We start from the raw sequence: 26,133 nt of genomic DNA, 5'->3' as shown, positions 1-26,133 counted from the left end.
GAAAGGGAGCTGTGGTTTCGGTGCATTATACGTGACAGTTAGAAACTGATGGTGAACGAATATGGCCTTTGTTGTCTTTTCCTGGCGCTACCTCGCTCGCGTGCGAGGGGAGGGGGTTGTCATTCCATGTGTGGTGGGGTGGCGACGTAAATGAATAAAGGAAGCAAGTACAAATTATGTACATATATATATATATATATATATATATATATATATATATATATATATATATATATATATATATATATATATATTTATATACGTTGAAATGTATAGGTATGTATATGTGCGTGTGTGGACATGTATGTATATACATATGTATGTGGGCGGGTTGGGCCATTCTTTCATGTTTCCTTGCTCTACTTCGCTAACGCGGGAGACCGACAAAGTATAATTAATATATACGTATATATATATATATATATATATATATATATATATATATATATATATATATATATATATATATATATATATATATATTCGTGTGTGAAACGTCTGAGGTAAACTATGAAAAGGTCTGCGGGGCCTGGATGTGGATAGGGATCTGTGGTTTCGGTGCATTACACATGACAGCTAGAGACTGTGTGAGCAAATGTGGCCTGTTATGTCTGCTTTCCTGGCGCTACCTTGCTGACGCGAGGGGAGGCGATGCTGTTTCCTGTAGGGCACGGTGGGGTCGAGAATGGATGTTAGGTATTTTACTCATTTCATTGCTGCCGCCGCAACAAGACCAGTCTAGCCGTTGTATATATATATATATATATATATATATATATATATATATATATATATATATATATATATATATATATATGTTTATAGTTGTGTTACTGGAGTGATAGTTTTCATACATGGTGTTTTGACAAGAAAATAGTGAAATTGGAGAAAAATGTAGCTTAGACATTGAAGCTTATTGATACAGTGGTTAAATTGATGAGAACTGCTATTGACGTTTGTGTAAATAAATTATACATTTCCTTTTTCCATAGCCAGAGGTTGAACCATTATGTGACATTCATTTTTTCATTCATTTCAAGCTAGAAGTTTCAGTTTTCTAAATTGTTTCTTACATTTTTCATATGTATATATATGTATGTGTGTGTGTGTGTGTGTGTGTGTGTGTATATGTGCGTATGTATGTATGTATGTGTATGTGTGTGTATGTGTATATGTATATATATATGTATATTATCCCTGGGGATAGGGGTGAAAGAATACTTCCCACATATTCCTCGCGTGTCGTAGAAAGCGACTAGAGGGGACGGGAGCGGGGGGCCAGAAATCCTCCCCTCCTTGTATTAACTTTCTAAAATGGGAAACAGAAGAAGGAGTCACGCGGGGAGTGCTCATCCTCTTCGAAGGCTCAGAGTGGGGTGCCTAAATGTGTGTGGATGTAACCAAGATGTGAAAAAAGGAGAGATAGGTAGTATGTTTGAGGAAAGGAACCTGGACGTTTTGGCTCTGAGTGAAACGAAGCTCAAGGGTAAAGGGGAAGAGTGGTTTGGGACTGTCTGGGGAGTAAAGTCAGGGGTTAGTGAGAGGACAAGAGCAAGGGAAGGAGTAGCAATACTCCTGAAACAGGAGTTGTGGGAGTATGTGATAGAATGTAAGAAAGTAAATTCTCGATTAATATGGGTAAAACTGAAAGTTGATGGAGAGAGGTGGGTGATTATTGGTGCATATGCACCCGGGCATGAGAAGAAAGATCATGAGAGGCAAGTGTTCTGGGAGCAGCTGAATGAGTGTGTTAGTGGTTTTGATGCACGAGACCGGGTTATAGTGATGGGTGATTTGAATGCAAAGGTGAGTAATGTGGCAGTTGAGGGAATAATTGGTATACATGGGGTGTTCAGTGTTGTAAATGGAAATGGTGAAGAGCTTGTAGATTTATGTGCTGAAAAAGGACTGATGATTGGGAATACCTGGTTTAAAAAGCGAGATATACATAAGTATACTTATGTAAGTAGGAGAGATGGCCAGAGAGCGTTATTGGATTACGTGTTAATTGACAGGCGTGCGAAAGAGAGACTTTTGGATGTTAATGTGCTGAGAGGTGCAACTGGAGGGATGTCTGATCATTATCTTGTGGAGGCTAAGGTGAAGATTTGTATGGGTTTTCAGAAAAGAAGAGTGAATGTTGGGGTGAAGAGGGTGGTGAGAGTAAGTGAGCTTGGGAAGGAGACCTGTGTGAGGAAGTACCAGGAGAGACTGAGTACAGAATGGAAAAAGGTGAGAACAATGGAAGTAAGGGGAGTGGGGGAGGAATGGGATGTATTTAGGGAATCAGTGATGGATTACGCAAAAGATGCTTGTGGCATGAGAAGAGTGGGAGGTGGGTTGATTAGAAAGGGTAGTGAGTGGTGGGATGAAGAAGTGAGAGTATTAGTGAAAGAGAAGAGAGAGGCATTTGGACGATTTTTGCAGGGAAAAAATGCAATTGAGTGGGAGATGTATAAAAGAAAGAGACAGGAGGTCAAGAGAAAGGTGCAAGAGGTGAAAAAAAGGGCAAATGAGAGTTGGGGTGAGAGAGTATCATTAAATTTTAGGGAGAATAAAAAGATGTTCTGGAAGGAGGTAAATAAAGTGCGTAAGACAAGGGAGCAAATGGGAACTTCAGTGAAGGGCGCAAATGGGGAGGTGATAACAAGTAGTGGTGATGTGAGAAGGAGATGGAGTGAGTATTTTGAAGGTTTGTTGAATGTGTTTGATGATAGAGTGGCAGATATAGGGTGTTTTGGTCGAGGTGGTGTGCAAAGTGAGAGGGTTAGGGAAAATGATTTGGTAAACAGAGAAGAGGTAGTGAAAGCTTTGCGGAAGATGAAAGCCGGCAAGGCAGCAGGTTTGGATGGTATTGCAGTGGAATTTATTAAAAAAGGGGGTGACTGTATTGTTGACTGGTTGGTAAGGTTATTTAATGTATGTATGACTCATGGTGAGGTGCCTGAGGATTGGCGGAATGCGTGCATAGTGCCATTGTACAAAGGCAAAGGGGATAAGAGTGAGTGCTCAAATTACAGAGGTATAAGTTTGTTGGGTATTCCTGGTAAATTATATGGGAGGGTATTGATTGAGAGGGTGAAGGCATGTACAGAGCATCAGATTGGGGAAGAGCAGTGTGGTTTCAGAAGTGGTAGAGGATGTGTGGATCAGGTGTTTGCTTTGAAGAATGTATGTGAGAAATACTTAGAAAAGCAAATGGATTTGTATGTAGCATTTATGGATCTGGAGAAGGCATATGATAGAGTTGATAGAGATGCTCTGTGGAAGGTATTAAGAATATATGGTGTGGGAGGCAAGTTGTTAGAAGCAGTGAAAAGTTTTTATCGAGGATATAAGGCATGTGTACGTGTAGGAAGAGAGGAAAGTGATTGGTTCTCAGTGAATGTAGGTTTGCGGCAGGGGTGTGTGATGTCTCCATGGTTGTTTAATTTGTTTATGGATGGGGTTGTTAGGGAGGTAAATGCAAGAGTTTTGGAAAGAGGGGCAAGTATGAAGTCTGTTGGGGATGAGAGAGCTTGGGAAGTGAGTCAGTTGTTGTTCGCTGATGATACAGCGCTGGTGGCTGATTCATGTGAGAAACTGCAGAAGCTGGTGACTGAGTTTGGTAAAGTGTGTGGAAGAAGAAAGTTAAGAGTAAATGTGAATAAGAGCAAGGTTATTAGGTACAGTAGGGTTGAGGGTCAAGTCAATTGGGAGGTGAGTTTGAATGGAGAAAAACTGGAGGAAGTGAAGTGTTTTAGATATCTGGGAGTGGATCTGGCAGCGGATGGAACCATGGAAGCGGAAGTGGATCATAGGGTGGGGGAGGGGGCGAAAATTTTGGGGGCCTTGAAGAATGTGTGGAAGTCGAGAACATTATCTCGGAAAGCAAAAACTGGTATGTTTGAAGGAATATTGGTTCCAACAATGTTGTATGGTTGCGAGGCGTGGGCTATGGATAGAGTTGTGCGCAGGAGGATGGATGTGCTGGAAATGAGATGTTTGAGGACAATGTGTGGTGTGAGGTGGTTGGATCGAGTGAGTAACGTAAGGGTAAGAGAGATGTGTGGAGATAAAAAGAGCGTGGTTGAGAGAGCAGAAGAGGGTGTTTTGAAGTGGTTTGGGCACATGGAGAGAATGAGTGAGGAAAGATTGACCAAGAGGATATATGTGTCGGAGATGGAGGGAACGAGGAGAAGAGGGAGACCAAATTGGAGGTGGAAAGATGGAGTGAAAAAGATTTTGTGTGATCGGGGCCTGAACATGCAGGAGGGTGAAAGGAGGGCAAGGAATAGAGTGAATTGGATCGATGTGGTATACCGGGGTTGACGTGCTGTCAGTGGATTGAATCAAGGCATGTGAAGCGTCTGGGGTAAACCATGGAAAGCTGTGTAGGTATGTATATTTGCGTGTGTGGACGTATGTATATACATGTGTATGGGAGGGGGTTGGGCCATTTCTTTCGTCTGTTTCCTTGCGCTACCTCGCAAACGCGGGAGACAGCGACAAAGTATAATATATATATATATATATATATATATATATATATATATATATATATATATATATATATATATATATATATATATATATATATATATATGTATGTATGTATATGAAAGCCGGCAAAGCAGCAGGTTTGGATGGTATTGCAGTGGAATTTATTAAAAAAGGGGGTGACTGTATTATTGACTGGTTGGTAAGGTTATTTAATGTATGTATGACTCATGGTGAGGTGCCTGAGGATTGGCGGAATGCGTGCATAGTGCCATTGTACAAAGGCAAAGGGGATAAGAGTGAGTGCTCAAATTACAGAGGTATAAGTTTGTTGAGTATTCCTGGTAAATTATATGGGAGGGTATTGATTGAGAGGGTGAAGGCATGTACAAAGCATCAGATTGGGGAAGAGCAGTGTGGTTTCAGAAGTGGTAGAGGATGTGTGGATCAGGTGTTTGCTTTGAAGAATGTATGTGAGAAATACTTAGAAAAGCAAATGGATTTGTATGTAGCATTTATGGATCTGGAGAAGGCATATGATAGAGTTGATAGAGATGCTCTGTGGAAGGTATTAAGAATATATGGTGTGGGAGGCAAGTTGTTAGAAGCAGTGAAAAGTTTTTATCGAGGATGTAAGGCATGTGTACGTGTAGGAAGAGAGGAAAGTGATTGGTTCTCAGTGAATGTAGGTTTGCGGCAGGGGTGTGTGATGTCTCCATGGTTGTTTAATTTGTTTATGGATGGGGTTGTTAGGGAGGTGAATGCAAGAGTTTTGGAAAGAGGGGCAAGTATGAAGTCTGTTGGGGATGAGAGAGCTTGGGAAGTGAGTCAGTTGTTGTTCGCTGATGATACAGCGCTGGTGGCTGATTCATGTGAGAAACTGCAGAAGCTGGTGACTGAGTTTGGTAAAGTGTGTGAAAGAAGAAAGTTAAGAGTAAATGTGAATAAGAGCAAGGTTATTAGGTACAGTAGGGTTGAGGGTCAAGTCAATTGGGAGGTAAGTTTGAATAGAGAAAAACTGGAGGAAGTAAAGTGTTTTAGATATCTGGGAGTGGATCTGGCAGCGGATGGAACCATGGAAGCGGAAGTGGATCATAGGGTGGGGGAGGGGGCGAAAATTCTGGGAGCCTTGAAGAATGTGTGGAAGTCGAGAACATTATCTCGGAAAGCAAAAATTGGTATGTTTGAAGGAATAGTGGTTCCAACAATGTTGTATGGTTGCGAGGCGTGGGCTATGGATAGAGTTGTGCGCAGGAGGATGGATGTGCTGGAAATGAGATGTTTGAGGACAATGTGTGGTGTGAGGTGGTTGGATCGAGTAAGTAACGTAGGGTAAGAGAGATGTGTGGAAATAAAAAGAGCGTGGTTGAGAGAGCAGAAGAGGGTGTTTTGAAGTGGTTTGGTCACATGGAGAGAATGAGTGAGGAAAGATTGATCAAGAGGATATATGTGTCGGAGGTGGAGGGAACGAGGAGAAGTGGGAGACCAAATTGGAGGTGGAAAGATGGAGTGAAAAAGATTTTGTGTGATCGGGGCCTGAACATGCAGGAGGGTGAAAGGAGGGCAAGAAATAGAGTGAATTGGATCGAGGTGGTATACCGGGGTTGACGTGCTGTCAGTGGATTGAATCAGGGCATGTGAAGCGTCTGGGGTAAACCATGGAAAGCTGTGTAGGTATGTATATTTGCGTGTGTGGACGTATGTACATACATGTGTATGGGGGTGGGTTGGGCCATTTCTTTCGTCTGTTTCCTTGCGCTACCTCGCAAACGCGGGAGACAGCGACAAAGCAAAAAAAAAAAAAAAGAAATAATATTTTTTTTCCATACCCTTCATTTCCCGCATTAGCGACATAGCGTTAAGAACAGAGGACTGAGCCTTTGAGGGAATATCCTCACCCCCCCCCCCCCCCTCTGTTCCTTCTTTTGGAAAATCTAAAAACGAGAGGATTTTTTTTTCATACTGTTCATTTTCCGCATTAGCGAGGTAGCGTAAAGAACAGAGGACTGAGCCTTTCAGGGAATATCCTCACTTGGCCCCCCTGTTTGTTCCTACTTTTGGAAAATCTAAAATCGAGAGGGGAGGATTTCCAGCCTCCCGCTCCCTTCCCTTTTAGTCGCCATCTACGACACGCAGGGAATAGGTAGGAAATATTCTTTCTCCCTATCCTCAGGGATATATATATATATATATATAAAATGTGAACGAGGGGTGTGAGTATCTTGCCTGAGTCAATTAAAGCTTATGCGTCTCAAGTTATTCATTGCCTGAGATTCGAATGCGAGCGTGTATGAAGTGCTTAAACAGGTGTCTGAGAAATTTAAACGCATCTAATAAGAAAAACCATGATTCTTTGCAAGGTATACAAAGGATGATGAAATGCGTGTACAGGATAGTTTGAACTGGAGCGATGTGGTTCGCAAAGAGACGACATAGGGTCAATGGACTGAACCTGGGTATATGAAGCAGTGGGATGAAACCACGGAGAGGACTATGGGACCAGTTTATGGATAGAATGGCTTTGGTTTCGGTGCATTACATATGACAGCTAGAAAATAGACGTCAGCGAATTGAGCCCTTTCTTCGTCTCTTCCTGACATCACCTTGCAAACACAGTAAACAAGGAAGTGTTTTAGATAACTGGAAGTGAATATGGCAGCGAATGGACCTACCGGAGCTGAAGTGTCGTAATGTGGGTGAAGGAGCAAAGGTCATGGGTTCATTAAGGAATGTTTGGCAAGAGAAGTCACTGTCCATAATAGCAAAGATGGGTATGTTTGATGGACAGTAGTGCCGTCGGTATTGTATGGATGCTAGGCGTGGGCCATAGGCAAAAATTTATGAGAAGGGTAGATGTGTTGGAAATGAGATGTTTGAGGGCAATTCATAGCGTAAGGAGGCTTGAGAGGATAAAAAATTATTGGTAAGAGATAGATGTGGTAGTAAGAGGAATATGTACAAGAGAGTTGGAAAGTGTTGACATGGTTTGGACATATGGAGAGTCCAATGACTAAATGGTATACATGTCAGCAGAAGAAGGGACAAGGAAAAAGGGGAAACCAGGGAGGAAGTGGAAGAATGGCGTGAAAGATACTTTGAAAGTTTGGGGCCTAAACATGCTTGAGGGTGGGAGGCGTAGAGGAGATAGAGATAATTGGAGCTATGTAGTATGGAGGGGACGACGCTGTCAGTGTGCTGAAATAGGGCATATGAAGTAGTCGATGGAAACCACAGAAAGGTCTGTGGGACCTAGTTGTGGATAGTGGATTCTGGTTTCAGTGTACTGTACATGATAGTTAGGGTATGGAAGTGAACGAAGGAAACCATTTCTTCATTTGTTAATGTCGCTAATTCCTAATACGGCAAACTGTACAGGTTTGAATAAAAAGGTGGTGTAAAATTTACTTGTATTAACTGCGTGGATTGATTACTTTTAGATATGTACATTTATAGTAAAGACGTTTATTATCTTACAGAATCAACCCCACCCAAAAAAAAAAGGAAAAAAAAAAAAGCTACGGCAATCTTAAGTACCTCGCCAGCACACGAGGAATGTAATTAACTTCGACACCCTTGAGACGTTTCAACTTTTAGGATATCCCGCCTACTTGCCGTTTTGCAGTCATTTCCTATGATCGTATTCACGCAAAGGATATTCTACTTATGAATGATCAGACAATAAACTAATGTTCTTGAAAGGAGCTGTAGGGGCTGAACGTAATTAACCACACGTAATGTCAGAGATGTCGAATGTGTTTGATCAGTAATTGATATGTGATTTGTGCCGGTAACTCCGGCAAATTTATAGTACAAGCCATGCTCATTGAGTAAGTGACTGCCGTACCCAATTTTCCCTATTATACGTAGTTTGAGTTTGTTAGAAATAATGCTGTCCGTATACCAATGTAGATAAAAGTTTACGTAGCATAATGTGACGAATTTCATCTAGTCAATTCATCGCATATCAGAATTGATTAAGGAAATCTGTCGGAGCGTGGAAAGGGTGAACAAAGAATAAGTGAAGACGAAAGACATACTGTCGCGCCCACAATGGTCGCCGTCTTCAAGGTCGCTGTAGTCGCTGGTGTATGAGGCCCTGCACGGAGCATAGAGGACCCCTGACTGAGCATACTGTAAATACATACGATCAGCGAACAGTCAGTGTGGCTGGAACAGTTGTTTTAGAAGGATGTTTGTTCTCCAGGAACCTCTCAAATTCCGACCCAAATGCCGGGTAAGTTATTGTACGTTTCAAACTTAAATTTGCCATATTGTGCCATGGAAGAGTAACCTTGAATATACTTGAAATGCACACGAGGAATTTGGTTGCTACCTGGGCCTAAACAAGCATTCCTGTGAATATTTCAAGTTTTTGAAAAGCATAGTACGAAACTGATGAGGAAAACAACTTGGCAGATTATCACTGGGTATTGAATAAAAGCTGACGTGTGATATTGCCTTAAGAGTGACATGGAGTAGAGCGTGGTTGGTCGCGGGCGGATGGATGAGCAGGGGTCTTCCCAGCGGTGGAGGGTTGAGGGCATGGGGCAGTACCTTTACCCTCAACAGGGCTGGGGATATCCTACTCCATCCTTGCTGTCTACCCATGGATAGTTTACCTTTAATTCTTTGTGATAAGGAAGTTCTGTATGGTTGATAATGGGATTATTATGTGTGCGTAGCGTATGTCAGGATGTATCAGAGGTTCATAAATTACAAAATGCATAGGAACACCAAAGGAACAGATAGCGTGTTTTAGAACTTTTATATATATATATATATATATATATATATATATATATATATACACACACACACACACACACATATATATATATATATATATATATATATATATACACATATATATATATATATATATATGTATATATATATATATATATATATATATATATATATATATATATATATATATATATATTATATTGGTATGAATACCATCCATTCAGCCACTTCATTGAAATGGAATATATTTTTAAGTGATCAAGAAGCGGTCGAGGTTAGTGTGTAGGATCCAGTTTCATATTTGTTCCTAAGGGCTGGGCAAGTTGTAACACATTACAGAAAATGTACATAAGTACACTTGTGTGCATAAATACTTATTTGTGATTACAGATATCTGAACAATGTGTGTTTTACCCTCGTGGGGCCCATTTTGTCTCATTTTAACGATACTTTTTAATCCCTTTTTTTTTAAATCTACATTTTTCTCTTTCTTGTTTGTCAGTACTCCAGAAGTGTTGTGTCATATTGAGTGACCATACACTTGTCGAGTTTTTCGTGTGTCCTAGTTCAACTGTTAATACTTGTTTCAATGAATTTTTCGATACCTGTTTCATTGAATTTATTAGGGACTCAAAGATTATAATCTTTTCTCTTGACCTTTACCTTGTAAGTTGATAAGCTATTTGTATATTAGGTACCTACTATTTGTGTTATGGGAAGAGAGTTTTACATGTCTCAACCTTTTGTCTAATTACAGCTTTACTCATGTATGTACACACACACACACACACACACACACACACACACACACACACACACACACTCCAGCCTAAGCCAGGTACACATTTATCTACCAGTCTTAAGGGAAGGATGAACACCTGGGTTGTGTATGGGTCGCCTGCCGCGCTCAGGATTCGGATCCATGGGGGATGGGGACCTGTGCCGACTCAAGGTCAGTAACTTTAAAAAACTACACCAAGTACTTGTGTGTGTGTGTGTCTGTGTGTGTACATTTTCTATTATCCTTAATGGTCACTTGCTTGTTAATGGCACATATTTAAACAGGAAGTATTATACTTAGAATTTTACTTGTTTTTTGAATGGAATATAAAGCTTTGGGAATATGTGTCGTGTTTCATCTGTTATCTCGCCAGCGAACATTTCGAACTTTTGTTTTTAATTTCTATAGGGAAAAGTTAACACTGTATGTACACAACAACCACTCTCCTCCAAAGTTTACTTACTCCCTCGCTACCACACATCTGCAACCTTTCCCACCACCGGGCAAGTTGTATCTTTCTAACCACGTAACAAACTACATCCTTCACACAACCCATAAGTTGCACCCTTCTCACCATTCCACACAACATATACGTTCCATTTTAGCCAAATCTATGCTGCTCACCTCTCTTGTAAAGTTTTGCCCATCCTCACTGATGCTCCCCGGTCTTGAGAGCTGCCCCGGCCAGTAGCTGAAGGAATTCTAGGAAAGTTTTTTTCTCTCTCTTCAGAAAGGAGGTTTTCCCGAGGCTTTGCTCGGTGAGTTGTTCCATGGTCTGTAGCGTGTAGATGCCCAGGAAGAATTTACCAAGTATAGCATATGACTGAGCAAGGCTACTGGGTAGATGCTTCCTAATGTCTGTGTTTCCAGTGTGTGGTTACTATTTGTGTGTTACGAGGAGAGAAATTTACCTTCGTGTTGCACACACACACACACACACACACACACACACACACACACACACACACACCAACCTAGACCAGTCACTCGTTTATTGACCAGTTCCGAGGAGAGGATGACCACCTGGTTTGGGTGTAGGCCGAGTGCCGTGCCCAGGATTTGAACCCAGTCCCACCCTCGTCTGGCCCTTGGTGGCTCCAGGCAAGGCCTCTGAGAGGAACTTAATCAGGGGGTACAAAGTTTCTTTCGGGTCCCCTTCCCTTGTCCATTATTCATCCTGTTTTTACCCATTACGGTTTATGCCATGAGCTCTTAGGCCAAAAAGGGTATGGAAGACGAGAGAGCAATGGGTGGATTAGTAGACTTCATTATATGCAAACATGTTCTGAGATCCCAGGAAATTCCCGGGTTCTCCATTAGACCCCCAGGCCCGGGTACGATGTACCCCTTCACCTCCTCCCTCTCATTGGCCGTGACTCATTGTCAGTAACGCTAACCACTACACTGTGTGCGTACGTGTGTGTGTGTGTGTGTGTGTGTGTGTGTGTGTGTGTGTCGCAGTTGTTGGTATAAATTTATCACCCGCAATATAATAATCATCATGTAAAATAGTCACAGTAACAGTAGAACTGAACATGGCTTTACGGTATCTTTTAGAAATGTAAACACTGTGATGTCCTGCAGTAGCCTACATCGGTATTTGGTATATGTATTTCAGAGGTTTTGAAGGAAAGTCAATGAACACAAACAAAGCATTACATCACTGATGGCTTGATTGATATGAGCTGGTTACGTATATTCTTGTGTATTATCCCTTGCGTCGAAGGATATTATAACAGTTGCTTAGTACTATACATTTTCCCGTGCAGAAGTGTGACCTTTGACCTGGCCCTTAAGGTGTCAGGGCAAAAGCCAGGCCATCATATCTAAGGGTCGAATCGCCCTGGTCAAGGAAGGGGTTTAAAAATGAGAACCTGAATCTACCATTCTCATTATGGTCACACGCAAATTGTATTTGGCCTCACTTGCCACGTAGCTAGTACGCAGAACTCAGGAACTATGATTATACCACACGTATTCAAGAATATCACCTGGCTAGTTTCGCGCCGTACCAAGGAGGAACGTCACAAGGCTGCACACAACAAGAGAGAGGAATGTCACGAAACTGCGCTGTTCGCCAAGGACGACCCTCACACCTCGTGTCGCAGAGTTCCCCCTTAGCACGCTATGTTTCAAGGTCTAAGTTACAACCATCCGGAAGTCATAACTCCATCACTCGGCCGATGTGTATTTAGAGATAACCACAAACTTCTCCGTTCGAATTGGAGAGGAACATAGTCAGCGACGGTCATTACGCAACGTTAGTTTATTCACGTACGTGATCTTACATACCACGAGTTCTTGGTCAGTTTTTGACATTATAGTACCGCTATTCGACAAATCCACTCTGTGAGGGAGTTTGCAAAGACCTTGAGCACTTTGGTTAAATAATGACCTTCTATACCCTTACGTCAAGCCTCTCTCCGGTATCCGTGTTTGAATTCACATGACAGCAACGTAGCAGGAGATCTAGAGTAGCCAATGATAGTTTAGGATCTACTCAAGACCACGCCGATGCCTCCTCATAACTGGCCCCCAGGTGTGCACACGCATGATACGCCATTGTATTCTCCACCAGTGATCTGGTGTAAGAATTCTGTCGAGAATACTAACCTCTCCACTAACAATGGCTGCTGTATATATTTTCTTTAAATATACAGCAGCAACAGTATATGTCATCTCTGTATTATGTAACAGTCACGTCTCCCAATACAGTTCTGGCCGCGAATTGAGGACTGTCATCAGGTCAGGACAGCCTTGACAGTTACAGATCCTCATGTGCACTTTCTCGAACACTGTAAGCAGGCTTAGAAAACATTCCGATGATATATATCGGAGTGGAAGTATTTCGGTCGCATTGCTTTACTGACTTAATGAAATCACATGGAACTAGCGACGTAAGAAAAAAAATGCTCTGTCCCATATGGCTTAATGTGACACGAGGTCCCAGTGCAGAAAGCCCCCCCTCCCCCATGCCTCGACCAGACGAAATGCATGCACGAAATATTATCGTTCCCGGAACTGATATCTTTTGATTAAATGAAAACTCGATTGCACTAAACCGTGGGTGTGATTAATTCAGTTGCTGAATATGACGCTACGTCATGTCCCTCACGCTCAGTTCTCCGAGGATATTCATCGCGTTATATAAATTCATGTGTTTTTATCCAGACGAGCAACTCACAGTTCCACTTCTTGTCTCGGGTCCATTGTTGGAACTCATTATAGGCGAACATCCTCCTCCTCCTCTCCTTTAGCGTTCACTGACCTCACCTCGTCTGTGGGGACTCCCCTTCCTCATTGCGTTTCTTTCCTCCTTCATATATCCTTCATCTGTTTGGAGGTAAAATGTTGAAACATCTGTCATCTCATCAGTTAGAATTTGCAACAGTAGATTGTGTTAAAGTTTTTGCGTTTATTATCTTCGTTACGTTTTATTACGAATGTAATGTATATATCCATTTATACAGCTGTCAGTCCAAGGCTGGACTGGACTGGACTGGGTTAATAAGCGGGAGTACAAAACCAGTTCCTACCCTTGTGTCACTGACCCATTCATATTACAGAATTGGAAACCCCTTTTCAAAAGAATAGGAAGAACTCGAAACGCAACCAGTTTGACTGTCAACACTCGGTAAAAATGTTTTACTCAGGTTAAGTAAGTATTTGAAGATTCAATCAGTAATTCGCATGTGTGTGGACGAATGATTATAAAAAAGTCTTGCGGGTTTCAAGTTACCGGGGAAACCTGTCGTTACGTCTAAAGGTGCAGGGACATTCTTATAATTAGTTGTCCACAAAATGATATAATGATTTACGTTCTCAACGTCACTGGAATAGTGGTTCTAACAATGTTATATGGTTGGGAGGTGTGGGCTATAAATAGAGTTTTGCGGAGGAGGGTGGATGTGCTGGAAATGAGATGTTTGAGGACAGTATGTAGTGTGAGTCGGTTTGATCGAGTAAGTAATGAAAGGGTAAGGGAGATGTGTGGTAATAAAAAGAGTGTGGTTGAGAGAGCAGAAGAGGGTGTTCTGAAATGGTCTGGTCACATGGAGAGAATGAGTGAGGAAAGATTGACCAAGAGGATATATGTGTCAGAGGTGGAGGGAACGAGGAGAAGTGGGAGACCAAATTTTAGGTGGAAAGATGGAGTGAAAAAGATTTTAAGTGATCGGGGCGTGAACATGCAGGAGGGTAAAAGGCGTGCAAGGAATAGAGTGAATTGGAACGATGTGGTATACCGGGATCGACGTTGCTGTCAGTGGATTGAACCAGGGCATGTGAAGCGTCTGGGGTAAACCATGGAAAGTTTAGTGGGGCCTGGATGTGGAAAGGGAGCTGTGGTTTCGGTGCATTATACATGACAGCTAGAGACTGAGTGTGAACGAATGTGGCCTTTGTTGTCTTTTCCTAGCGCTACCTCGCGCACATGCGGGAGGAGGGGGTTGTCATTTCATGTGTGGCGGGTTGGCGACGGGAATGAATAAGGGCAGACAGTATGAATTATGTACATGTGTATTTATGTATATGTCTGTGTGTATATATATATATATATATATATATATATATATATATATATATATATATATATATATATATATATATATGCGTTGAGATGTATAGGTATGTATATGTTCTGTGTGTAGATGTGTATGTATGTATATACATGTGTATGTGGGTGGGTTGGGCCATTCTTTCGTCTGTTTCCTTGCGCTACCTCGCTAACGCGGGAGACAGCGACAAAGTATAATAAATGAATATATATATATATATATATATATATATATATATATATATATATATATATATATATATATATATATATATATATATATATTTAACTTAAATCCGTCAGGGATGGAATAGATGATTAAAAAGATGCTCCGATTTAACCCTTGTGGGTGTTCGTGCAATCCTTGAGCATATAGATACAACCCCAGAACATACAACTCCAGAGTAGGATGCTACGGCTCTTGAGCATATACATATAACCCCTGAGCACGACCCTACGACCCTTGAGCATATATACATACAAACCCTGAGCAAGACGCTACGACGCTTGAGCATATGTACATACAACCCCTGAGTACGACGCTACGACCGTTGAGCATATACATAACCCCAGAGGACGACGCTGCGACCATTGAGCATGTACATACAACCTCTGAACACGACGCTATGACCCTTGAGCATACACATACAACCCCTGTGCACGACGCTACGGCCCATGAGAAAATTTAGATACAACCTCTGATCACGACGCTGCGTAACTCTCGTGTTGTAGGGGCTGTTTTCAGGGTATGTCGAAAACTTGCGAGAGAGAGCTGGGACCCTGGAGGCGTAGGCTGTGATTACCCTGTCGTGAGGCATGACGGGCAGATGACGGTAATAAAAATCGAAATACTAGTATGTTAACACTGGTCATTGTGTGTGTGTGTGTGTGTGTGTGTGTGTGTGTGTGCAATCTCCGTACATTGCTGGGAGGGTATTTTGCCTGTTGTACTCCGTTTCGAAAGTCACTGGATGCACTTCCATCTTTCAGGGTCGTTCCTCAATTCTTATGCTTCTTTCTTGTCCTTCATGCTTACACAGTTCTTGTGGCTCCTTTATGCCTACACAGGTCTTAATACTTCCTCCATGCTTACATAGTTCTTATGCTTCCATCGTGTTTACATAGTTTTTATGCCTCCTTCATGAATTTTTACAGTTCTTATGCTTCTTCCATGCTTGTTCTTGTGTTTTTTCCGTGCAGACTCCATATCCCGTACTCTTTTCCTCAGATGTCCAATTTGCAGTTGAAGGTCCTGCACGTAAGGCTCGTGGCAGTTATGTATTTTCACTTTCCTTGATTCCAAGGGTTTAAGTATTAGTAAGGCAATGTCCAGCCAGTAGCTAACCTCAGTAGCAACAAACTGGCCATGTTAGCCAACTATGTTAGCCAAGTCACATACTGGCCATCATCATATTACTATGTTTGCGTAGTCACAAACTGGACATCATCATATTACTTACTATGTTAGCTTAGTTCACCCTCGTATTACTATGTTAGCTTAGTTCAACCTCGTTTTACTATTTTAGCCTAGTTCAACATTGTATTACTATGTTAGCGTAGTTCAACTTCGTATTGCTCCGTTACCCTAGTTCAAACTCACTGTAGCCAATGTAACACCAAGAGTTTCCCTTTTAACACCATAAGCACGACTGTACGACCCTTGAACACAGGTATGATGGGCTGGCTATCATACCAAAGGATCGTATCATAAACAGGTCCACTAGAACCCAGTCAGAACACTTGAAAGTTATTCCCGGGCGATCTTACCCAACATGAGCTCGACAGCTTTCCCTTGTTATGGTTAGAATCTATGCCTGAGGCGTTACTGTGGACAGTGAGAAGTGTAGAGAAAAGGCGACGCCAACCAGCAGAGAGAGTCTGTTCAGGAGCAACATATACAGGTCGGCCCACTGAGCTAACACGGCCCATTTAGTCATAAATTTACTGCCTATCTGGTTTCCTCCAGAGCAAGCGTCTAATGGGTGAGGCAATGTGTGTGTGAGTGTGTGTCCGTGTGTAGGTGGGTTGTGTGTAGGGATGGTGGTGATGTGTGTGTGTGTGTGTGTGTGTGGATGATAAGACGTGATTATTATTTGTAACAGCCTATTTGTACACTACTGGGAGGGGCCACATCTGAACTTTTAATCTCACTAAGGTGCTTTTTAAACATCTGTAAACTTCCCTGATTCACCGTTTTCTTGTTTAATCCCCTCATACCATGCACGACATTCACTGCATCTCTACATCCTCACTGACCGGCTTCTTGCCCAGCTTCTCACCGGGGCTTCTGGTGACTGGTACTGTACCTTATAAAGAGCTGTTCACTGTCGATGTGATGCGACCGATGCAGAAAACTATTTGTAACACAGTCTGTCTTTTAATGCCTTTGATCTATGACGGAACTCACCTTGTCATAGAAGTCCAGGAAATTCTTACTGCATTACCGCCTCTCTCTCAATCCTCGTTTTCTTCCATCTAGGTATTATGTCCTTTACTGTTTGTATTATGATTTTTTTCAGTGTTTTACAGTCAGTAAGACTGATGTGTCATTCGGCGCGATTTCTTGACCATCTCTCATTGATAAATGAACTTTTCTCCTCTTCCATATTATTGGAACTACACCTTCCTCTTTTAATCTGCAGAGCAATATTTTGAGTGGCATAGCAAGAACCTCCTCTTATTACTTCAGTGCAAATGGGGAGACTTGATTTGGACCATGAGCCTTATATGGGTCCAGTTTTATAATAGCCTGATTATGTCACTTTTATTCATTTTGTATACGTTTCAAGACTCCTTCCCCCGGAGAATTATCCATCACTGTGAAAACCCTTAAAAGTTATCGTATTAGCCTCATTAGGTTCGCTTTAACCAATAATTTGTCGTAGATGAGCTGGTGGAAGCTTTTGGATTGCCTTGCCTTGTTCACAGTATTCTTCTCAAATTCCCTCTGCTCCTCATTCCTTACCGTGCAATACTTGTTTCGTGCATTCTTTTCTTTCATATGCTGGTTGGCTGCAGGTGTGGTTCATTTTCCCCGTAGTTCTCGTGCGATCCAAGACGTGCTGATAGAGGAAATTCTTCTCTATACATTCTAGGAACTCGCGTCTTTCTGACCTTTTCCTTACATAAGAACCTAAATTATCTCCCTCATAATTGAAATCCAACCATTATCAGGACGTTCCCATCCCCGAGGAGGAAGTGTCTCGCCGCATCCCTCACTATCTTGATCGTTCTTTCATTGTTCTTAATGTATATGTGCTGTGGGTCATGCTCACTGCAGTTCCTTGGATGGTTTTAGACTAACAGCAACGCTACACTCTTCCATTCCATCGCCATTTCTTCGATCATGTACCGTTTGAAAGTGTCATTCATTGATGTTTCTTAGGTTATTATGGCATCCCCGTGTCCAACAGTTTGTGTATGTACATGAGTAGTCATACGTCATAGGTGGAAGGTCCTTTTCTAAGCAACCACATCCATCTCCACCACTCCCCTACCATTTCCACTACCGAGATATACATCAAACCACCTACACCCACCCTCCTCCATCCTCATCTCTACTCGCTCCAACACTCACCCAGACACATTCACCAGCACACACGTATCACACGTAAAATATGACTTCGTCTATACATGCACGTTTCACACTCCTCGCCTTGGCATAGATAAAAATGCAGTGAGTTGATATGAGTAGACTGTCGTAAATGATGATGTTCTACGGAAATGCCATATCCATTGCTCACGTAAAATCTTAGAATTAAGCTTCTAAGTAAGACATAGTAATATGTAGGTATCGCCGGAGAAATGTGTACGACATCCGGTAGTTAATGTAAAGCGATGATGGTGTCCTTGAAGATGGTAACAGGAGGGATCTTTAGAAGGGGTGAAGCCGATGACGGCATCAGAGTACTTTGTAATGGAAATTTCTGTTTACCGTAAAAAAGACCAGTGAAATTCCGAGACAGGAAACTTAAGCATCGAAACTTAGAGTGATGAAAGACGGTCAAAACGCTTTACATCGGAACGTCAAACAAAAAGTGAAATACTAGGAGAGTAGTCCGGGAGCTGCTTTCATTAACAGGTACTACTGGATACTGGAAAGTGAGTACTGAAAGATGTTGATACGAAACTTATTGAGAGAGAGAGAGAGAGAGAGAGAGAGAGAGAGAGAGAGAGAGAGAGAGAGAGAGAGAGAGAGATCATGCAATTTTCAGTTTTGCACTCTTATTCCGACCATGCACGGGAATTTCCTGGCCCAGCCTTCTGGTACAAACAAGTGGTAGACTTGCCAGTTTCACGTCAGTGGACTAGACAAACCTTCAGCAACAGATACAGAGTACTTTAAAAGGCCTGTAGAAGCCCCAGCCTCTGTGTCATGAGGAGATCTAGTACAGGGAGGGAGCGCTCGGGCTGTATGGGCAGACCGGAGGTCCTCGGTGGAGACAGGTAACGCCCAACCCCGCATGACCAATTAAGATACCCCACAGCCACCAGCACACCCCACCACTTGCGTCATCCGTAGTTACCCACGCACTCTACCAACGGAAAGAGCAAAAACCCACTAGGGAGGGTAGGGAGGATTATGGGTGGGCATTAGGTGCAAGTGGGTATGTATGTGTCAGTGGTGGGGCATGGAGGTGGAGGGTTGGCGGAGGTGGAGTGAGTGAGTTGTAGGGATTGTGGTGGATGGGTGTGAGTGTGTATGCACATCACCCTAGGCCCGGTTATTCATTATTAATGGTCTGCGTCCTGTCTTATGAGCCAGCCCACACACTCAACAACGCCACCCATACAAGGCATGCACCACCTCCCTACCACACACTCCCTGCGCCACCCACCTACCCACACTCCCTGTACCATCCCCCTCTGTATACCCATACTCCCCACTTCCTACACTGCCCACTTGCCCATACTGAATGTTGTTCATTTTGTCGGATAGTGAAGTGCAGTGTGACAAGAGCTGTTAATTGTGAATTGCTTCTCAACGTTTCAGCAGTTCTCTTCTTAAAAGAAGAGAAGACAACTATCGAAACGTTGAAAAGTAAATTCCTATCATCATCTTGTGTCGTATTATTACTTTACTGTCTGTCTCCCCTCACCCTCTAATCCCTACGCCATCCGTCTGCCTATGTCACTCCTTGCACCATCCACATACCACACACCCCCCCCCCCCACCTTGCACCACACTCCTTCCTTCCTTTACCACCCACCTGCCCACACTCCCTATCACCCACTCAAACCCACCTGCGCCACCTACCCACCCACACACATCCCGCCGGCGGCATTGTGACCTTCCTGGAGATGAGTCAACGTTAATGGCATTCGTATCATGGCTTGACCCGCCAGCAGCCGCCCCAACACCCGGCAACAGCCTCCCTCCATCCCTCCCTCACCGCCCGTGTGGCTCTCCCGTGGCTGTGCCGGAGGGTAGTGTTTATCGCCCGGTGCACTACACAACCTTCTCTTCCCCTATGGTTCTCCCATGGCTGTATCTGGAGGGTGTTGCTTAACTGCAGCTGTATCTGCAGCTTCCTGTAGCTGACCCGGCGGACGTTGTTTGTAGCCATTTTCATTTACAAGTTGGTCCAGAAGTGAGGTAGTTTTAGGCTTGATTTTCCTCGTATCATCTCTCCTTTTGTGACATTCATAAATTTTATGTTTTACTTTTATTGATGTTGAGCTTCTGACGAAGTGTTTATATATATATATATATATATTGACGGTGAAATATAGAAGTAATGTGTGCCCGTTAAACATGAACTGAGTAACGAGAAGAATTTTATATATGTCTAATTTTTGTTAAGTGAAACAGGAGTATGATATCTTATTAGTGGTTTAAAGCATACGTTGTCCTAATGCAAGTGAATAGTTGGATTATAAAAGCCGAGAGAGAGAGAGAGAGAGAGAGAGAGAGAGAGAGAGAGAGAGAGAGAGAGAGAGAGAGAGAGAGAGAGAATATAAGGATTCGCAATGCAGTGTGTGAGTGAAGTTATAAAAGCTGGGACTGATGGAGAATAAAGGCAATTTGGTATTGATGGCTTGGTCCCGTCATGGTAGCCGTCAGACGTGACGAACCTGCTGGAGTAGAGCTGAAAGAATCAGTGATTGTCAATAGATGATGTTTTTTTTAAGTGATAAAAGTTCAAGTCACGGACAGAAGTCTTCATCGATGCCAACGTGCTTTTTTTTTTTTTATTCATTTGAAAGGCTCCAGTCACGAACCAGAGTCCCTTGCGTAGCCAAGTGTTAAAGGAAACATTTTAGATAAGATTAAACTTGTAGAACGTGGAAAATGGATTAGTAATACACATGAAGGTGTTAGAGGTAGGTAAGACATCCTGTTTGTGTCCTAGCAATATTTTCAGCGATGGAGGACAGGCGACCATGGTGTTTGGAAGTGGACTTGAGCGAGAATCTTGTAAAAAATGAAACAAGAGAAGCGGTTTTCCTTGTGCTGGTATGTGATTACTATCTATATGTTACGTGGAGAGGGTTTTACCCTTGTTTTGCCCCGCCTCAACCTTATATATGTGTATATATATATATATATATATATATATATATAGTGAGTTGGATCGATGTGGTATACCGGGGTTGACGTGCTGTCAGTGGATTGAATCAGGGCATGTGAAGCGTCTGGGGTGGGCCATGGAAAGCTGTGTAGGTATGTATATTTGCGTGTGTGGACGTATGTATATACATGTGTATGGGGGTGGGTTGGGCCATTTCTTTCGTCTGTTTCCTTGCGCTACCTCGCAAAACGCGGGAGACAGCGGCAAAAAAAAAAAATATATATATATATATATATATATATATATATATATATATATATATATATATATATATATATATATATATTATATATATATATATATATATATATATATATATATATATATATATATATATATATATATATATATATATATATATATATGTATATATATATGGATGTGTTTGAAATTAAATGCTTGAGGACAATATTGGTGTGAGGTGGTTTGATCGAGCAAGTAATGAAAGGGTAAGAGAAATGTGTTGTAATAAAAAGTGTGGTTGAGAGAGCAGACGAGAGAGTGCTGAAATGGTCTCGACATATGAAATGAATGAGTGGGGCAAGGTTGACAATAGAGGATATATATGTCAGAAGTGGAGGAAATGAGAACAGGGAGATCAAATTGGAGACGGAAGGATGGAGTGAAAAAAAGATTTCGAGCGAACTAGACTTTGATCGTGCAGGATGGTGAAAGACGTGCACGGGATAGTGTTAGAATGATTTGTTATAGAAGGGTCGACGTGCTGTCACTGGATTGAAGTAGGGCATGTGAAGCGTTCGGAGTAAACCATAGACAGTTTTGTGGGGCCTGGCTGTGGATAGGAAGCTGTAGTTTCGGTGCTTGACAAATGACAGCTACAGAATGGATGTGAGCGGACGCGGCCTTTTTTCGTCTGTTTCTGGCGATGATCACGTATGGGGGGGTGGGGAGATATGTCCACACCAACTTATGTATGCAAACATCTTACTCCAATGTATGAATTTGCACACATTACTTCGATGTATGAACACACAACACGTAAACTATGTGTGTGTGTGTGTGTGTGTGTGTGTGTGTGTGTGTGATGGAGAGGGCCACCTGCAGAATATGATTTTTTTTTCTTCCCACATGCAGTGTGAGACCACATCTTATCATCTGCCCACTAGACCTTTACTGGAAGATTTGCAGCATCTGCTGCCTTCTGCTCCAGAGTGTCAGACACCTGTTCTCTACAGGAGCAATACAAGAGAAAGTGGGAGGGTAGAGACTGGTTTGCCCTGACGGAAACGGATACCTGCTGTAGATACGTAGACTCCCACCAAGGATGAAAGTGTGAGAATACTGAAGTTAGTGTGGGAGAGTGAGACCTAAGCTGCTACATTCTTTGCTAGCCCAACACACACACACACACACACACACACACACACACGATACATTCCTTCAAGGTTAAGAGACGAATGACACAAGTCTAAAACTCTTGTCCCCGTAACACATAAAGGATAATTACCCCCTTCCCCTTCACGCGCGCGCGCGCAATTTACATGTTCAGCAAAACACCCACACTTGAGTAAACTCCAATCATACATCTTTGCCTGCCACAGCAAATTTCTCTCCTGTATCTTCCCCTTTCAACCCTCTCCCCAATTTATTTTTCTCTTATAACCACACTGTAATCAAAACAAAAAATAGAATAAAAAAGGAGTGAAGGAGGAAGGGGGTGGGGGTAGACCACAACTGGTTGAACTGTGTGGGAAGGTTTTTGTATCTTTTGGTAGTGTTGTCAAGTTCAAGGTGTGCAAGGATTGCCTCCCGTCCGACTCGTCTTGAGCGAGGGAAGTAAACAGCCCTGACGAAGATGTTTCTACCCTCTACAAAACCCGTTTTTGTATTGATTATTTGATTTCGTACACCGACGATAAGTGTTTGTGTAAATTCCACGTAGAACACTGCATATGGGTAAAATAAACTTTCAGTTTAATGAACTGGGGGTACTATATTATCGTTAGTTACTTGTAATATTTATTCTGTTCACAAATTTCGTGATGTAAAATGATTATGTTTATTTCATTATCATGTATGGCATGATTATGTCAAAATGTTGATGACAGAAATTACTTCATTGTCATATGTCTAAATCTAACTTGTAAAGTAAGAGTTGACTCGCTTATCATCTTCATTTACTGTTATAGTGAAAATAGCCTAATGTTTTTATTCATCATTGTAATGAATTTGTGTCCAAAGATTTGTTTGTTAAGTGACATTGTTTTCGTAGGGATCGTAGGATGTACATCATCAACTTCGTATACATTTTGCCTTCTGTAGATATAATAGCTACTCGGAAAGTCTTGCAGGATTTAGTGCGCAATGGTGTGCACAGTGTACATCACTTCGTTCCACAGCTCAGGGCTCCTCTGACTGATCCTCTTCGTCTTGAGAACCCCTCGCTGTAGGCCTGCGTGGAAGACATGGCTGGCCTTTACTACATGCTGACGTCTAGGCCTATCTTTTGGCAGTGGATGGGTCGTGCTTGTGTATATTATTAAACGAGGACACATGCGGGCTCAGGTGCCAGCTGGTCTAGACAGACATACTGAAATATTCTTGTGTTGTTCGAAGTAACGTAGCTTGTCCAATATTTGCAGATATTCTGTTGTGGCCTTGAAATGCAGACAGTATCAGTAAAATAACCCAGTACAACTTTCACTGAAGTTTTGAATGACATGATTTTACATAGTTTGGGCAGTTTTCAGTATTTCTGAAGAGACATTAATAACGAGATGAAAAATGATAGACCGAAACTAGATAATGAGGCCACAAAAAGGCGATCTCAAGGAGCTAAGTCATTGTTACAATATTCGGCAAAATGGTGCATGGTTAATGTTTTAGTTTATGCGTCTCCCACTTCCCTTTTGTAGATAACCCATTTCCCTTTTCCTTCACGTCCCTTTATGAGATGATACCCCATGATTTCAACCCTGCTGATGCCTCTCTTGAAAAATTTAGTTTATGATATTATTGCCCCGCTGTGCCTTGCCTTACTAGTCTCAAGAGTTCTGAAGGTCAGTCAGTCGAGAAATGAGCCATATGACACAGGTGACACTCACTCTACCCCTGGCCCTGCCAGAGGGAGCACCATATGTTCTTACGTGAAGCCAGCACATTGCACATTCACTTAATTTAAAAACAGTGCCGTCTCAGGTAGTGAAATACTTTTTTATTCATCTTCAAATAATTGAGAGATCTTATTTAGCCCGTAAGTCAACTCTATGCTGTTTTGTTTTCTTTATAGTCGGTTCTGTGTTACTGTCTGGTGCAGTTCTCAGTGATTCCAAAGGGGTTCCTGTAACAATGTGTGTGTGTGTGTGTGTGTGTTACAACGGATGATGTGTAGAATACGTATATAAAGACTCGTTAGATGGCTGTACAGTCACTGTTTCAGTAAAAGAATGATATATGTTCTTTTATCCTTTAAAGCTGTGATATACCTCACTAACTTCGAAGGCAGCATTCAGTTTATGGATTTTTTTGTTTTTGTATATTTAGTGTACTGTTATGTTCCTTCCCTACGTAGATGTTCATACTAGAACAATCAAAAACCAGAAACACGAGGTAGAACCAGTGTGTCTGGTAATATCTAATGTCCTGATAACAGTCCGAAGAAAACTGAAACAACAGCAAGATTATTTGCCGCCTGGAAACAGACACAGAAGTGTGCGAGGCCATTGGGCCTGTCACACACAGGCTGCCTGTCATTTCTTAATGGCACCAACCAATATAATGGGAATTACTGTGTGACCGTCTCAAGGGTATCTTCACTTGCTCTAAATGCAATGTTGGGATACCATTTGGTTCATAGTCCTTGTATGGGTCCATTTCCTTCGTGTGGCAAGGGCACGTACAAATAAACTACCCTGAGAACTTATAAGTTAGCAGGGCAGATACAACTAATATAGCCAAACAACCAGAATGTGAGGAGGGTACATACTTGTAAACTAACAAAAGAAACAGTATGTGAAAAGGGCACATACCAGTAAACTAGCCAGGGAACTAGTATGTGGGAAGGGCAGGTATGAGTCAAAGTTCAACAAAGCCAAACAACACCTGCTGCGCCAACCAGGTTCGCCCTTCAAGGTCAGATTCGAGGAACCTCCTCTTCTTACACTCTTGATGATGATAATATGATCTTTACACATTATGAGTTTTTAGTTCAGGGGGAGTTCAAAGCTGATCCATGTGTTAAGGCCGGTTCACTGTTGTAGCGATAAGGGCAGCATAAGGAGAGTTCGGCGTCTGGGGCAGAGCTGTGGGGGTGATGTCTGTCTCCTGAGGGCTGGTTGCAGCTGGATGGGCCTCCTCCCCTTCCCCATCCTTACCCCCAGCTCGCCCTTTTGTTGATGATGCTGTCCAATTCTATCACATGGCTGGACACACTCAGCATTCCCCAGTCTACCCACCTGCAAGCCTCATTCCGTCCACCTGACAGCCAGCCACTACCCGTCCACTTGACTGCCACTAATCGCCCATTTGACAGCCACTACCCGACCACAAGACAGCCACTACCCACTCACTTGACAACAACTACCCACACCCACCGCTGCCCATCAGCCCCTCATATATGTGTGTGAGTGGTTTAGGCAAGGGATGAAGGATGTGTTGTCGAGAGGATAGTGGCGCTCATGTAATATGATTCAGTGGGTGTCCGCCACCACAGATGGGCTTGTAATAAGGAGACAGAATTTGTGTGTGAGAAAGCTTCACCACCAGAAGAACTAGGGAGCTCGCAAGGTGAAGCAGTGCTCGTCAGGAAAGTTTATGGAACAAAAATTGTCATTAAAGATTAAACGTTAAACATTAAACGATTTGAGGCAACTTATACGATGACCATGATTTTCTTATGAATCAAACACGTGAGACGAAAAAAAAAAGTTTGTTTAGAGCCCATTCCTATAAAATACGCTTCGTGTAATGATTAATAATTTAGTCACAGTGAGAATAAGTTCCCACCTCTGAAACATTATTCTGATAAACTCTCAAGCCTC

The 26,133-nt window shown here is 42.3% G+C and overlaps 1 protein-coding gene across 1 annotated transcript in view; it reads left to right on the top strand.

The window, feature by feature from the left end:
- Window positions 1–8,593: 8,593 nt before the first annotated feature.
- The window catches only part of LOC139752045 (adenosine deaminase-like), a 96,681-nt gene continuing 79,141 nt past the window's right edge, over window positions 8,594–26,133 (top strand). The window contains exon 1 of the mRNA XM_071667860.1: window positions 8,594–8,713. Within this exon, the coding sequence (XP_071523961.1) occupies window positions 8,669–8,713 (45 nt within the window). The 5' untranslated portion in view covers window positions 8,594–8,668. The remainder of the gene's footprint in view (window positions 8,714–26,133) is intronic.

The sequence above is a fragment of the Panulirus ornatus genome, chromosome 12 (genome assembly GCF_036320965.1).
Source record: "Panulirus ornatus isolate Po-2019 chromosome 12, ASM3632096v1, whole genome shotgun sequence".
NCBI classification, from domain to species: domain Eukaryota; kingdom Metazoa; phylum Arthropoda; class Malacostraca; order Decapoda; family Palinuridae; genus Panulirus; species Panulirus ornatus.
The sequence above is the reverse complement of the archived record's forward strand: the minus strand, read 5'-3'. Positions and strand labels throughout refer to the sequence as shown.